General features: G+C 40.3%; 1 protein-coding gene across 5 annotated transcripts in view; it reads left to right on the forward strand.

Moving 5' to 3' along the window:
• Positions 1-12738, forward strand: part of LOC133639708 (uncharacterized) — a 55332-nt gene that overhangs the window by 16696 nt on the left and 25898 nt on the right. Inside the window, exon 3 of one of the 5 annotated variants that reach the window (XR_009823843.1) lies at positions 3808-4202. The exons of 1 other annotated variant lie outside the window; for it this stretch is intronic. Coding sequence is in view for 3 of the 4 variants with exons in the window: in XM_062033259.1 (XP_061889243.1) it covers positions 3808-4050 (243 nt within the window). In the remaining variant the exon portion in view is untranslated. Of the gene's footprint in view, positions 1-3807; positions 4234-12738 lie in introns of those variants that run through there. 3 more of the 5 variants (XM_062033261.1, XM_062033260.1, XM_062033259.1) reach the window with 3 other exon arrangements.

A 12738-nucleotide genomic window follows, 5' to 3' on the forward strand; every position in this document is an offset into this window, starting at 1 on the left:
GAAGAAAATGCATTTTTTAAGAAAAACATTTTTTGCTAAAATGTCGTAAGGGGGGACCCTGTCGTAAAAATTCCAAAAAACGGACTTGCTTCAGCAGCACAATTCTGGTGCTGTAGTTGTAGGAGATGTCTCAAAACGTCATCAGGAGTCCCGACTAAACCCGAAAATGGAAGAAATTACAAGAAAATGCATATTTTACGGAAAAAAAATATTTTGCAAAATGTCGTAAAAAAAATTCAAAAAAACGGACTTGCTTCAGCAGCACAATTCTGGTGCTGTAGTTGTAGGAGATGTCTTAAAACATCATCAGGAGTCCCTACAAAACCTAAAAATGGCATAAAATGCTTTTTTTGGGAAAACTTTTTTTTTACAAAAAATTTTTCCAAAAAACGGACTTGCTTCAGCAGCACAATTCTGGTGCTGTAGTTGTAGGAGATGTCTCAAAACGTCATCAGGAGTCCCGACTAAACCCGTAAATGTAAGAAAATGGAAGAAAATGCATTTTTTAAGAAAAACATTTTTTGCTAAAATGTCGTAAGGGGGGACCCTGTCGTAAAAATGCCAAAAAACGGACTTGCTTCAACAGTACAATTCTGGTGCTGTAGTTGTAGGAGATGTCTCAAAACGTCATCAGGAGTCCCGACTAAACCCGAAAATGGAAGAAATTAGAAGAAAATGCATTTTTTAAGAAAAACATTTTTTGCTAAAATGTCGTAAGGGGGGACCCTGTCGTAAAAATTCCAAAAAACGGACTTGCTTCAGCAGCACAATTCTGGTGCTGTAGTTGTAGGAGATGTCTCAAAACGTCATCAGGAGTCCCGACTAAACCCGAAAATGGAAGAAATTACAAGAAAATGCATATTTTACGGAAAAAAAATATTTTGCAAAATGTCGTAAAAAAAATTCAAAAAAACGGACTTGCTTCAGCAGCACAATTCTGGTGCTGTAGTTGTAGGAGATGTCTTAAAACATCATCAGGAGTCCCTACAAAACCTAAAAATGGCATAAAATGCTTTTTTTGGGAAAACTTTTTTTTTACCAAAAATTTTTCCAAAAAACGGACTTGCTTCAGCAGCACAATTCTGGTGCTGTAGTTGTAGGAGATGTCTCAAAACGTCATCAGGAGTCCCGACTAAACCCGTAAATGTAAGAAAATGGAAGAAAATGCATTTTTTAAGAAAAACATTTTTTGCTAAAATGTCGTAAGGGGGGACCCTGTCGTAAAAATGCCAAAAAACGGACTTGCTTCAGCAGCACAATTCTGGTGCTGTAGTTGTAGGAGATGTCTCAAAACGTCATCAGGTGTCCCGACTAAACCCGAAAATGGAAGAAATTAGAAGAAAATGCATATTTTACGGAAAAAAAATATTTTGCAAAATGTCGTAAAAAAAATTCAAAAAAACGGACTTGCTTCAGCAGCACAATTCTGGTGCTGTAGTTGTAGGAGATGTCTCAAAACGTCATCAGGAGTCCCGACTAAACCCGTAAATGTAAGAAAATGTAAGAAAATGCATTTTTTAAGAAAAACATTTTTTGCTAAAATGTCGTAAGGGGGGACCCTGTCGTAAAAATGCCAAAAAACGGACTTGCTTCAGCAGTACAATTCTGGTGCTGTAGTTGTAGGAGATGTCTCAAAACGTCATCAGGAGTCCCGACTAAACCCGTAAATGTAAGAAAATGTAAGAAAATGCATTTTTTAAGAAAAACATTTTTTGCTAAAATGTCGTAAGGGGGGACCCTGTCGTAAAAATGCCAAAAAACGGACTTGCTTCAGCAGCACAATTCTGGTGCTGTAGTTGTAGGAGATGTCTTAAAACATCATCAGGAGTCCCTACAAAACCTAAAAATGGCATAAAATGCTTTTTTTGGGAAAACTTTTTTTTTACAAAAAAAAATTCAAAAAACAGACTTGCTTCAGCAGCACAATTCTGGTGCTGTAGTTGTAGGAGATGTCTCAAAACGTCATCAGGAGTCCCGACTAAACCCGAAAATGGAAGAAATTAGAAGAAAATGCATATTTTACGGAAAAAAATATTTTGCAAAATGTCGTAAAAAAAATTCAAAAAAACGGACATGCTTCAGCAGCACAATTCTGGTGCTGTAGTTGTAGGAGATGTCTCAAAACGTCATCAGGAGTCCCTACAAAACCTAAAAATGGCATAAAATGCTTTTTTTGGGAAAACTTTTTTTTTACAAAATTTTTTTCCAAAAAACGGACTTGCTTCAGCAGCACAATTCTGGTGCTGTAGTTGTAGGAGATGTCTCAAAACGTCATCAGGAGTCCCGACTAAACCCGTAAATGTAAGAAAATGTAAGAAAATGCATTTTTTAAGAAAAACATTTTTTGCTAAAATGTCGTAAGGGGGGACCCTGTCGTAAAAATGCCAAAAAACGGACTTGCTTCAACAGTACAATTCTGGTGCTGTAGTTGTAGGAGATGTCTCAAAACGTCATCAGGAGTCCCGACTAAACCCGAAAATGGAAGAAATTAGAAGAAAATGCATTTTTTAAGAAAAACATTTTTTGCTAAAATGTCGTAAGGGGGGACCCTGTCGTAAAAATTCCAAAAAACGGACTTGCTTCAGCAGCACAATTCTGGTGCTGTAGTTGTAGGAGATGTCTCAAAACGTCATCAGGAGTCCCGACTAAACCCGAAAATGGAAGAAATTACAAGAAAATGCATATTTTACGGAAAAAAAATATTTTGCAAAATGTCGTAAAAAAAATTCAAAAAAACGGACTTGCTTCAGCAGCACAATTCTGGTGCTGTAGTTGTAGGAGATGTCTTAAAACATCATCAGGAGTCCCTACAAAACCTAAAAATGGCATAAAATGCTTTTTTTGGGAAAACTTTTTTTTTACAAAAATTTTTTCCAAAAAACGGACTTGCTTCAGCAGCACAATTCTGGTGCTGTAGTTGTAGGAGATGTCTCAAAACGTCATCAGGAGTCCCTACTAAACCCGTAAATGTAAGAAAATGGAAGAAAATGCATTTTTTAAGAAAAACATTTTTTGCTAAAATGTCGTAAGGGGGGACCCTGTCGTAAAAATGCCAAAAAACGGACTTGCTTCAACAGTACAATTCTGGTGCTGTAGTTGTAGGAGATGTCTCAAAACGTCATCAGGAGTCCCGACTAAACCCGAAAATGGAAGAAATTAGAAGAAAATGCATTTTTTAAGAAAAACATTTTTTGCTAAAATGTCGTAAGGGGGGACCCTGTCGTAAAAATTCCAAAAAACGGACTTGCTTCAGCAGCACAATTCTGGTGCTGTAGTTGTAGGAGATGTCTCAAAACGTCATCAGGAGTCCCGACTAAACCCGAAAATGGAAGAAATTACAAGAAAATGCATATTTTACGGAAAAAAAATATTTTTCAAAATGTCGTAAAAAAAATTCAAAAAAACGGACTTGCTTCAGCAGCACAATTCTGGTGCTGTAGTTGTAGGAGATGTCTCAAAACGTCATCAGGAGTCCCTACAAAACCTAAAAATGGCATAAAATGCTTTTTTTGGGAAAACTTTTTTTTTACAAAAAAAAATTCAAAAAACAGACTTGCTTCAGCAGTACAATTCTGGTGCTGTAGTTGTAGGAGATGTCTCAAAACGTCATCAGGAGTCCCGACTAAACCCGTAAATGTAAGAAAATGCATTTTTTAAGAAAAACATTTTTTGCTAAAATGTCGTAAAAATGCCAAAAAACGGACTTGCTTCAACAGTACAATTCTGGTGCTGTAGTTGTAGGAGATGTCTCAAAACGTCATCAGGAGTCCCTACAAAACCTAAAAATGGCATCTCCTGTTCCCACAGTACCTCCGTGTCTCCGCAGTGAGCCGTGCGCCTCACCTGCCGATCTTCCCCCTGGACTCTGACTGCCTTCCTCGACCTCCGCACTCGGACCTGGACTTCTGGACGCCTCTCTCCTGCCCCCACGGACCTCGCTCGGATCACGAACCTCTTTTGCTTCGCCCCTCTGGACTTCTTTGCTGCCACAACCAACACACACTTACAATAACCTCTGGTAACTTATATTTGGTTAACTTCTACACATAGCCCTGCATCCACACACATAGTAGCATACACACCCGACGTAATCATCAAGCTCAAATAAAACCCGTTGAGCTAGACCTCCTGCTGTCGTACCGTCTCCTTCCCCCTTCGTCTTACGTAACAGTACCGGTACCAAAATGTATTTTGATACTTTTCTAAAAAAAGGGTACCACAAAAAATTGCATTATTGGCTTCATTTGAACAAAACATTTAGTGTACATGAAACATATGTTTATTATTGTCATTTAGTCCTCAAATAAAATAGTGAACATACTAGACAACTTGTCTTTTAGTAATAAGTAAACAAACAAAGACTCCTAATTAGTCTGCTGACGTATGCATTAACATATTGTGTCATTTATACACCTATTATTTTATACACATTATGAGGGACAAACTGCAAAAATTGATTATTAATCTACTTGTTCATTTGCTGTTAAAATCTGCTTATTTTCTGTTTCAACATTTTCTATCTACACTTTTGTTCAAATGTAATAATCACTTATTCTTCTCTTCTTTGATACTTTACATTAGTTTTGGATGATACCACACATTTAGGTATCGATCTGATACCAAGTAGTTACAGGATCATACATTGGTCATTTTCAAAGTCCTCATGTGTCCAGGGACATATTTACTGACTTTATAAACATAATATACATTTACAAAAAAAAGGAAAAAAGATTTTGTGACGATAAAAAATATCGATGTAATCATAGTAGTATCGACTAGATACGCTCTTGCACTTGGTATCATTACAGTGGATGTCAGGTGTAGATCCACCCATGGCATTTGTTTACATTGTGACGGCGGTGAGATATTGTATCCTCCTACGGTGTGTAGTGAAGCATGTTTAGGTATTCCTCGTCCTCCAGTGATAATGCTACTTGTAAAAAACTTACTTTATTTGTCGCCATGGAGGCCAGGATTAGTGATTTAGAAGTAGCTGAAACACTGTGGATGGGTGTTAGCTGCGAGCTAGTTAGCCATGTCTTAAAGCAGCTCTTCCTGAGGGTGTTTCAGTGTTATAACTTCACCTTTATCTTGACTTTTTACACCAAAATGCGTCCATTCTCCCTTTTCTGTCTACACACTGTGTCTGCTTGTAAGTACTCTGTGTGTGTGTGCTGCCCAACAGCAGTAAAACCAGCAATGTCATGATTGACTATTTGCTTGATCAGTAACTTAACAAAGCTCCAAAGTTTTGGTTCACCTCCATCGTAGTTCACTAACACGGGTCCTCCATTATATTTGTCATTAGGGCCTGGAATCTAGTTCTGCAAGACCTGGGATAGCTGAGTGGTTAACACTGTTGGCCACCAGGCAAGGGGTACTGGGTTCAAATCCCAGTAGGGAGTTAGTGTTTTGTTTCACTATCATTGTGATTTAGTGAGACAGGTTCTCAATTAAATATGTCATTGGGGCCCGAAATCTAGCTTCAAGAAGACCAAGAATAGCTTAGTGGTCAAAGCAGCTAGTGCCCAATCAAATGGGACTGGGTTCAAATCCCAGTCAGATCGTTTGGTGACTAGGAAAGATCCAGTCAGAGAAATTACTCTTTTATATCATAGTTTACTGAGACAGGTTCTCAACTAAATATGTCATTGGGGACAGAAATCTCCTTTCAAGAAGACCACAGATAGCTGAATGGTTAAAGCAGCTAGCTCCCAATCAAAGGGTTCTGGGTTCAAATCCCAGTCAGGTCACTCTGAAGGTAGTAAAGATCTAGTCAGAGGAATAAATCTTTTGTATGATAGTTTAAAGGTTCTCAATTATATATGTTATTGGGGCCCAAAATCTAGGAACAAAAAGACTAAGGATAGCTGAATGGTTAAACAGCTAGCTCCCAATCATAGGGTTCTGCGTTCAATCCCAGTCAGATCAATGATCTTTGATTTGTGTTTTGTAACATGTATTTAAAAACAACAGAGTGCTCCTGTCACAGAAAGGATCTTTGACCTGCATTTTTCCACAGTACAGTGCTCCCGTCAAACAAGATCTTTGATTAGTGTTCTGTGACAGGAGCACTCCACTGTATTATCCTGAATCAGATGCACCTGTGTGAGGTGGTTAGCTGCATAAAGACACCTGTCCACCCCATACAATCAGTAAGAGCCAAACATTCAGCATGGCTAAGAGCAAAGAGCTGTCCAAAGACACCAGAGACAAAATGGTACAACTCCACAAGGATGGAAAGGGCTACGGAGAAATTGCCAAGCAGCTTGGTGAAAAAAGGTCCACTGTTGGAGCAATCATTAGAAAATGGAAGAAGCTAAACATGACGGTCAATCTCAATGGGAGTGGAGCCCCATGCAAGATATCACCTGGTGGGGTCTCAATGATGCTAAGAAAGGTGAGGAATCAGCCCAGGACTACACGGCAGGACTTGGTCAATGACCTGAAAAGAGCTGGGACCACTGTTTCCATGGTCACTGTTGGTAATAACGTCATGGTTTGAAATCATGCATGGCACGGAAGGTTCCCCTGCTTAAACCAGAACATGTTAAGGCCCGTCTTAAGTTTGCCAATGACCATTTGGATGATCCAGAGGAGTCATGGGAGAAAGTGTTGTGGACAGTGTTTTATCACATCTCTATCATAGTTTACAGACACAGGTTCACCATTACATCTGGTCTTAAGAAAACCCAAGGTAGCTCAGTGGGTTACATCAATACTGTTAACCAAGGGGTACTGGGTTCAAGTCCCACTTGCAGTTTTATATCATAGTTTACTGAGACAGGTTCTCAATTAAATGTTTCATTGGGGCCCGAAAACTTTGTTCTAGAAGACCAAAGATAGCTGAAGGGTTAAACAGCTACCTCACAATCAAAGGGTTCTGGGTTCAATCCCACTCAGGTCACTCTAAAACTAGTAAATATCGAGTCAGAGCAATTAATCTTTTAAATGAAAGTTTACTGAGACAGTTCTCAATTATATATGTCATTGGGGCCCGGAAATCTGGTAACAAAAAGAGCAAGGATGGCTGAATGGTTAAACAGCCAGCTTACAATCAAAGGGTTCTGGGTTCAATCCCAGTCTGGTCACTCTACAACTACTAAATATCCACTCAGAGCAATTAATCTTTTAAATGAAAGTTTACTGAGACAGTTCTCAAATATATATGTCATTGGGGCCCGGAAATCTGGTAATTGTATGGCCGAGGATAGCTGAATGGTTAAACAGCTAGCTCCCAACAAAGGGTTCATGGGTTCAATCCCAGTCCAAGGTCCAAGCAAGGGTGGGGAGTAGCGTTATGTGGGGGTGTATCACCTCCCCCACACAGAGTAAAGTCAAGTGGTAGCTGGTTAATTAACTTATAGTTAAAAAGGTAAGTATGAGTAATAATAATAACAAATAGTCTATAGTCCAAAAGTCAAGGGTAACCTCGGGGGTTAGCTCCTCCTCCTTGCCGAGGCTAAAGTTGGCTGGGATGGGCGGGAATAGAAAGATAGGTAATTAATTCATTGTGAGTGTTGACCAATCAGCTCTCCTGGTCTGACTAATTGCAGTTGAGATAATAAAAAAAACAAAAACTGCAATTGATATAATAAAAAAAAAAAAAATTGGATAATAAAAAAATAAGATTAAAAAAAACATATCTGTCATGTAATTGCAATTGAGATAATTACAATTGAGTTAATTGAGATAATTGGAATGGAGTTAATTGAGATAATTGGAATGGAGATAATTAATTTTAATTATCTCAATTGAGATAATTAATTATCTAAATTAATTATGATAATTAATTATCTCAATTGAGATAATTAAAATTAATTATCTCCATTCCAATTATCTCAATTAATTATCTCAATTAACTCCATTCCAATTATCTCAATTAACTCAATTGTAATCATCTCAATTGCAATTACATGACAGACATGTTTTTTTTAATCTTATTTTTTTATTATCCAATTTTTTTTATTTTTATTATATCAATTGCAGTTTTTTTATTTTTTATTATCTCAACTGCAATTAGTCAGACCAGGAGAGCTGATTGGTCAACACTCACAATGAATTAATTATCTATCTTTCTATTCCCGCCCATCCCAGCCAACTTTAGCCTCGGCAAGGAGGAGGAGCTAACCCCCGAGGTTACCTTTGACTTTTGGACTATAGACTATTTGTTATTATTATTACTCATACTTACCTTTTTAACTATAAGTTAATTAACCAGCTACCACTTGACTTTACTCTGTGTGGGGGAGGTGATACACCCCCACATAACGCTACTCCCCACCCTTGCTTGGACCTTGGACTGGGATTGAACCCATGAACCCTTTGTTGGGAGCTAGATGTTTAACCATTCAGCTATCCTCGGCCATACAATTGCCAGATTTCCGGGCCCCAATGACATATATAATTGAGAACTGTCTCAGTAAACTTTCATTTAAAAGATTAATTGCTCTGAGTGGATATTTACTAGTTGTAGAGTGACCTGACTGGGATTGAACCCAGAACCCTTTGATTGGGAGGTAGCTGTTTAACCATTCAGCTATCTTTTGTCTTTTAGAACAAAGTTTTCGGGCCCCAATGAAACATTTAATTGAGAACCTGTCTCAGTAAACTATGATATAAAACTGTAAGTGGGACTTGAACCCAGTACCCCTTTGGTTAACAGTATTGATGTTACCCACTGAGCTACCTTGGGTCTTCTTAAGACCAGATGTAATGGTGAACCTGTGTCTGTAAACTATGATAGAGATGTGATAAAACACTGTCCACAACACTTTCTCCCATGACTCCTCTGGATCATCCAAATGGTCATTGGCAAACTTAAGACGGGCCTTAACATGTTCTGGTTTAAGCAGGGGAACCTTCCGTGCCATGCATGATTTCAAACCATGACGTTATTACCAACAGTGACCATGGAAACAGTGGTCCCAGCTCTTTTCAGGTCATTGACCAAGTCCTGCCGTGTAGTCCTGGGCTGATTCCTCACCTTTCTTAGCATCATTGAGACCCCACCAGGTGATATCTTGCATGGGGCTCCACTCCCATTGAGATTGACCGTCATGTTTAGCTTCTTCCATTTTCTAATGATTGCTCCAACAGTGGACCTTTTTTCACCAAGCTGCTTGGCAATTTCTCCGTAGCCCTTTCCATCCTTGTGGAGTTGTACCATTTTGTCTCTGGTGTCTTTGGACAGCTCTTTGCTCTTAGCCATGCTGAATGTTTGGCTCTTACTGATTGTATGGGGTGGACAGGTGTCTTTATGCAGCTAACCACCTCACACAGGTGCATCTGATTCAGGATAATACAGTGGAGTGCTCCTGTCACAGAACACTAATCAAAGATCTTGTTTGACGGGAGCACTGTACTGTGGAAAAATGCAGGTCAAAGATCCTTTCTGTGACAGGAGCACTCTGTTGTTTTAAATACATGTTACAAAACACAAATCAAAGATCATTGATCTGACTGGGATTGAACGCAGAACCCTATGATTGGGAGCTAGCTGTTTAACCATTCAGCTACCCTTAGTCCTTTTGTTACTAGATTTTGGGCCCCAATGACATATATAATTGAGATTCTTTAAACTATCATACAAAAGATTTATTCCTCTGACTAGATCTTTACTACCTTCAGAGTGACCTGACTGGGATTTGAACCCAGAACCCTTTGATTGGGAGCTAGCTGCTTTAACCATTCAGCTATCTGTGGTCTTCTTGAAAGGAGATTTCCGTCCCCAATGACATATTTAGTTGAGAACCTGTCTCAGTAAACTATGATATAAAAGAGTAATTTCTCTGACTGGATCTTTCCTAGTCACCAAACGATCTGACTGGGATTCGAACCCAGTCCCATTTGATTGGGCACTAGCTGCTTTGACCACTAAGCTATTCTTGGTCTTCTTGAAGCTAGATTTCGGGCCCCAATGACATATTTAATTGAGAACCTGTCTCACAAAATCACAATGATAGTGAAACAAAACACTAACTCCCTACTGGGATTTGAACCCAGTACCCCTTGCTTGGTGGCCAACAGTGTTAACCACTCAGCTATCCCAGGTCTTGCAGAGCTAGATTCCGGGCCCTAATGACAAATATAATCGAGGACCCGTCTTAGTGAACTACGATGGAGGTGAACCAAAACTTTGGAGCTTTGTTAAGTTACTGATCAAGCAAATAGTCAATCATGACATTGCTGGTTTTACTGCTGTTGGGCAGCACACACACACAGAGTACTTACAAGCAGACACAGTGTGTAGACAGAAAAGGGAGAATGGACGCATTTTGGTGTAAAAAGTCAAGATAAAGGTGAAGTTATAACACTGAAACACCCTCAGGAAGAGCTGCTTTAAGACATGGCTAACTAGCTCACAGCTAACACCCATCCACAGTGTTTCAGCTACTTCTAAATCACTAATCCTGGCCTCCATGGCGACAAATAAAGTATGTTTTTTACAAGTAGCATTATCACTGGAGGATGAGGAATACCTAAACATGCTTCACTACACACCGTAGGAGGATACAATATCTCACCGCCGTCACAATGTAAACAAATGCCATGGGTGGATCTACACCTGACATCTACTGTAATGATACCAAGTACAAGAGCGTATCTAGTCGATACTACTATGATTACATTGATATTTTTTATCGTCACAAAATCTTTTTTCCTTTTTTTTGTAAATGTATATTATGTTTATAAAGTCAGTAAATACGTCCCTGGACACATGAGGACTTTGAAAATGACCAATGTATGATCCTGTAACTACTTGGTATCAGATCGATACCTAAATGTGTGGTATCATCCAAAACTAATGTAAAGTATCAAAGAAGAGAAGAATAAGTGATTATTACATTTGAACAAAAGTGTAGATAGAAAATGTTGAAACAGAAAATAAGCAGATTTTAACAGCAAATGAACAAGTAGATTAATAATCAATTTTTGCAGTTTGTCCCTCATAATGTGTACAAAATAATAGGTGTATAAATGACACAATATGTTAATGCATACGTCAGCAGACTAATTAGGAGTCTTTGTTTGTTTACTTATTACTAAAAGACGAGTTGTCTAGTATGTTCACTATTTTATTTGAGGACTAAATGACAATAATAAACATATGTTTCATGTACACTAAGATGTTTTGTTCAAATAAAGCCAATAATGCAATTTTTTGTGGTACCCTTTTTTTAGAAAAGTATCAAAATACATTTTGGTACCGGTACTGTTACGTAAGACGAAGGGGGAAGGAGACGGTACGACAGCAGGAGGTCTAGCTCAACGGGTTTTATTTGAGCTTGATGATTACGTCGGGTGTGTATGCTACTATGTGTGTGGATGCAGGGTTATGTGTAGAAGTTAACCAAATATAAGTTACCAGAGGTTATTGTAAGTGTGTGTTGGTTGTGGCAGCAAAGAAGTCCAGAGGGGCGAAGCAAAAGAGGTTCGTGATCCGAGCGAGGTCCGTGGGGGCAGGAGAGAGGCGTCCAGAAGTCCAGGTCCGAGTGCGGAGGTCGAGGAAGGCAGTCAGAGTCCAGGGGGAAGATCGGCAGGTGAGGCGCACGGCTCACTGCGGAGACACGGAGGTACTGTGGGAACAGGAGATGACAAGGACAAATAAGGACTAGGCACGAGGGAGACAAAGCCAGCAAAAGAGAGAGACACAGGTGAGGAGCCAGAGACGTGAAGCTTACTGAATCAGGGCTTTGTTCCGGCGTGGAGTAGTCAGTGGAGTGAGCCTTTATGCTGCTGCTTCTCATCAAGACCAGGTGCGTTGATTGATGATTGCCGCCGGCTGTGGAGGCGCGTGGCCGCGGTCTGCGTGGCGCGTGCGGGGGCGTGTCCTGCGGTGCTTGCAGCGTAGCTTCGAGGAGCTCCTGCCGAGGAGGGAGAAGCAGACGTAACAGTGCCCCCCCCTCTTATGCGAGGCTCTCGACGAGCGCCGGAGAGCTCCAGGGTTGACCTGATAGAAGTCCTCCAGAAGGGTGGGGTCAGCAAGGTAGGAGGCCGACACCCAGGATCTATCCTCTGGACCATAACCCTCCCAATGTACCAAAAATACCAGGCCCTTACCTTGCCGACGGACCCCAAGGATCTCCTTGACGGTCCAAACTGGGTCACCGTTATCCAGAGGTGTAGGGTCAGGGGAAGAGAGTGGAGAACTGGAGAGGCTTACTCTGGGATACATGGACCACCGGATGTGGCTTCACCGAGGGGGGTAGAGACAGACTAACAGATACTGTTGGATAAGCTCAGAGCAATCGGATTTAACAAAACCTCATGGAGCTGGATGCAATCCTACTTGGAGGGGAGGAAACAGGTGGTAGAGGTGAACGGCACCGTGTCGTCCCCCCCCCCCCTCTCAGTGAGCTGTGGAGTCCCCCAAGGCAGTATATTGGGACCTTTACTGTTCCTGGTATACATAAACGACATGTCATCGGCATGCGACTGTGAATTGTTTTTGTTTGCGGATGACTCGGCCCTGCTGGTATCCGGCAAGGACAAGTCACAGGTGGAGAAAATCCTCAGTGCTGAGCTCTGTAGAACTTGCACCTGGCTCGCTGACAACAAGCTATCCATACACTTGGGTAAAACGGAATCCATCCTGTTTGGGTCCCACATCAACCTTAAGAAAGTCAATGACTTCACTATAAAAGTGGGTGACGTTGTTCTCACCAGGAAAGATGAGGTCACCTACCTAGGTTCCATTCTAGAGGCTAATCTTTCCTGTGATAAAATGGCAACCAA

Source organism: Entelurus aequoreus, linkage group LG22 (genome assembly GCF_033978785.1).
Source record: "Entelurus aequoreus isolate RoL-2023_Sb linkage group LG22, RoL_Eaeq_v1.1, whole genome shotgun sequence".
Taxonomy (NCBI): domain Eukaryota; kingdom Metazoa; phylum Chordata; class Actinopteri; order Syngnathiformes; family Syngnathidae; genus Entelurus; species Entelurus aequoreus.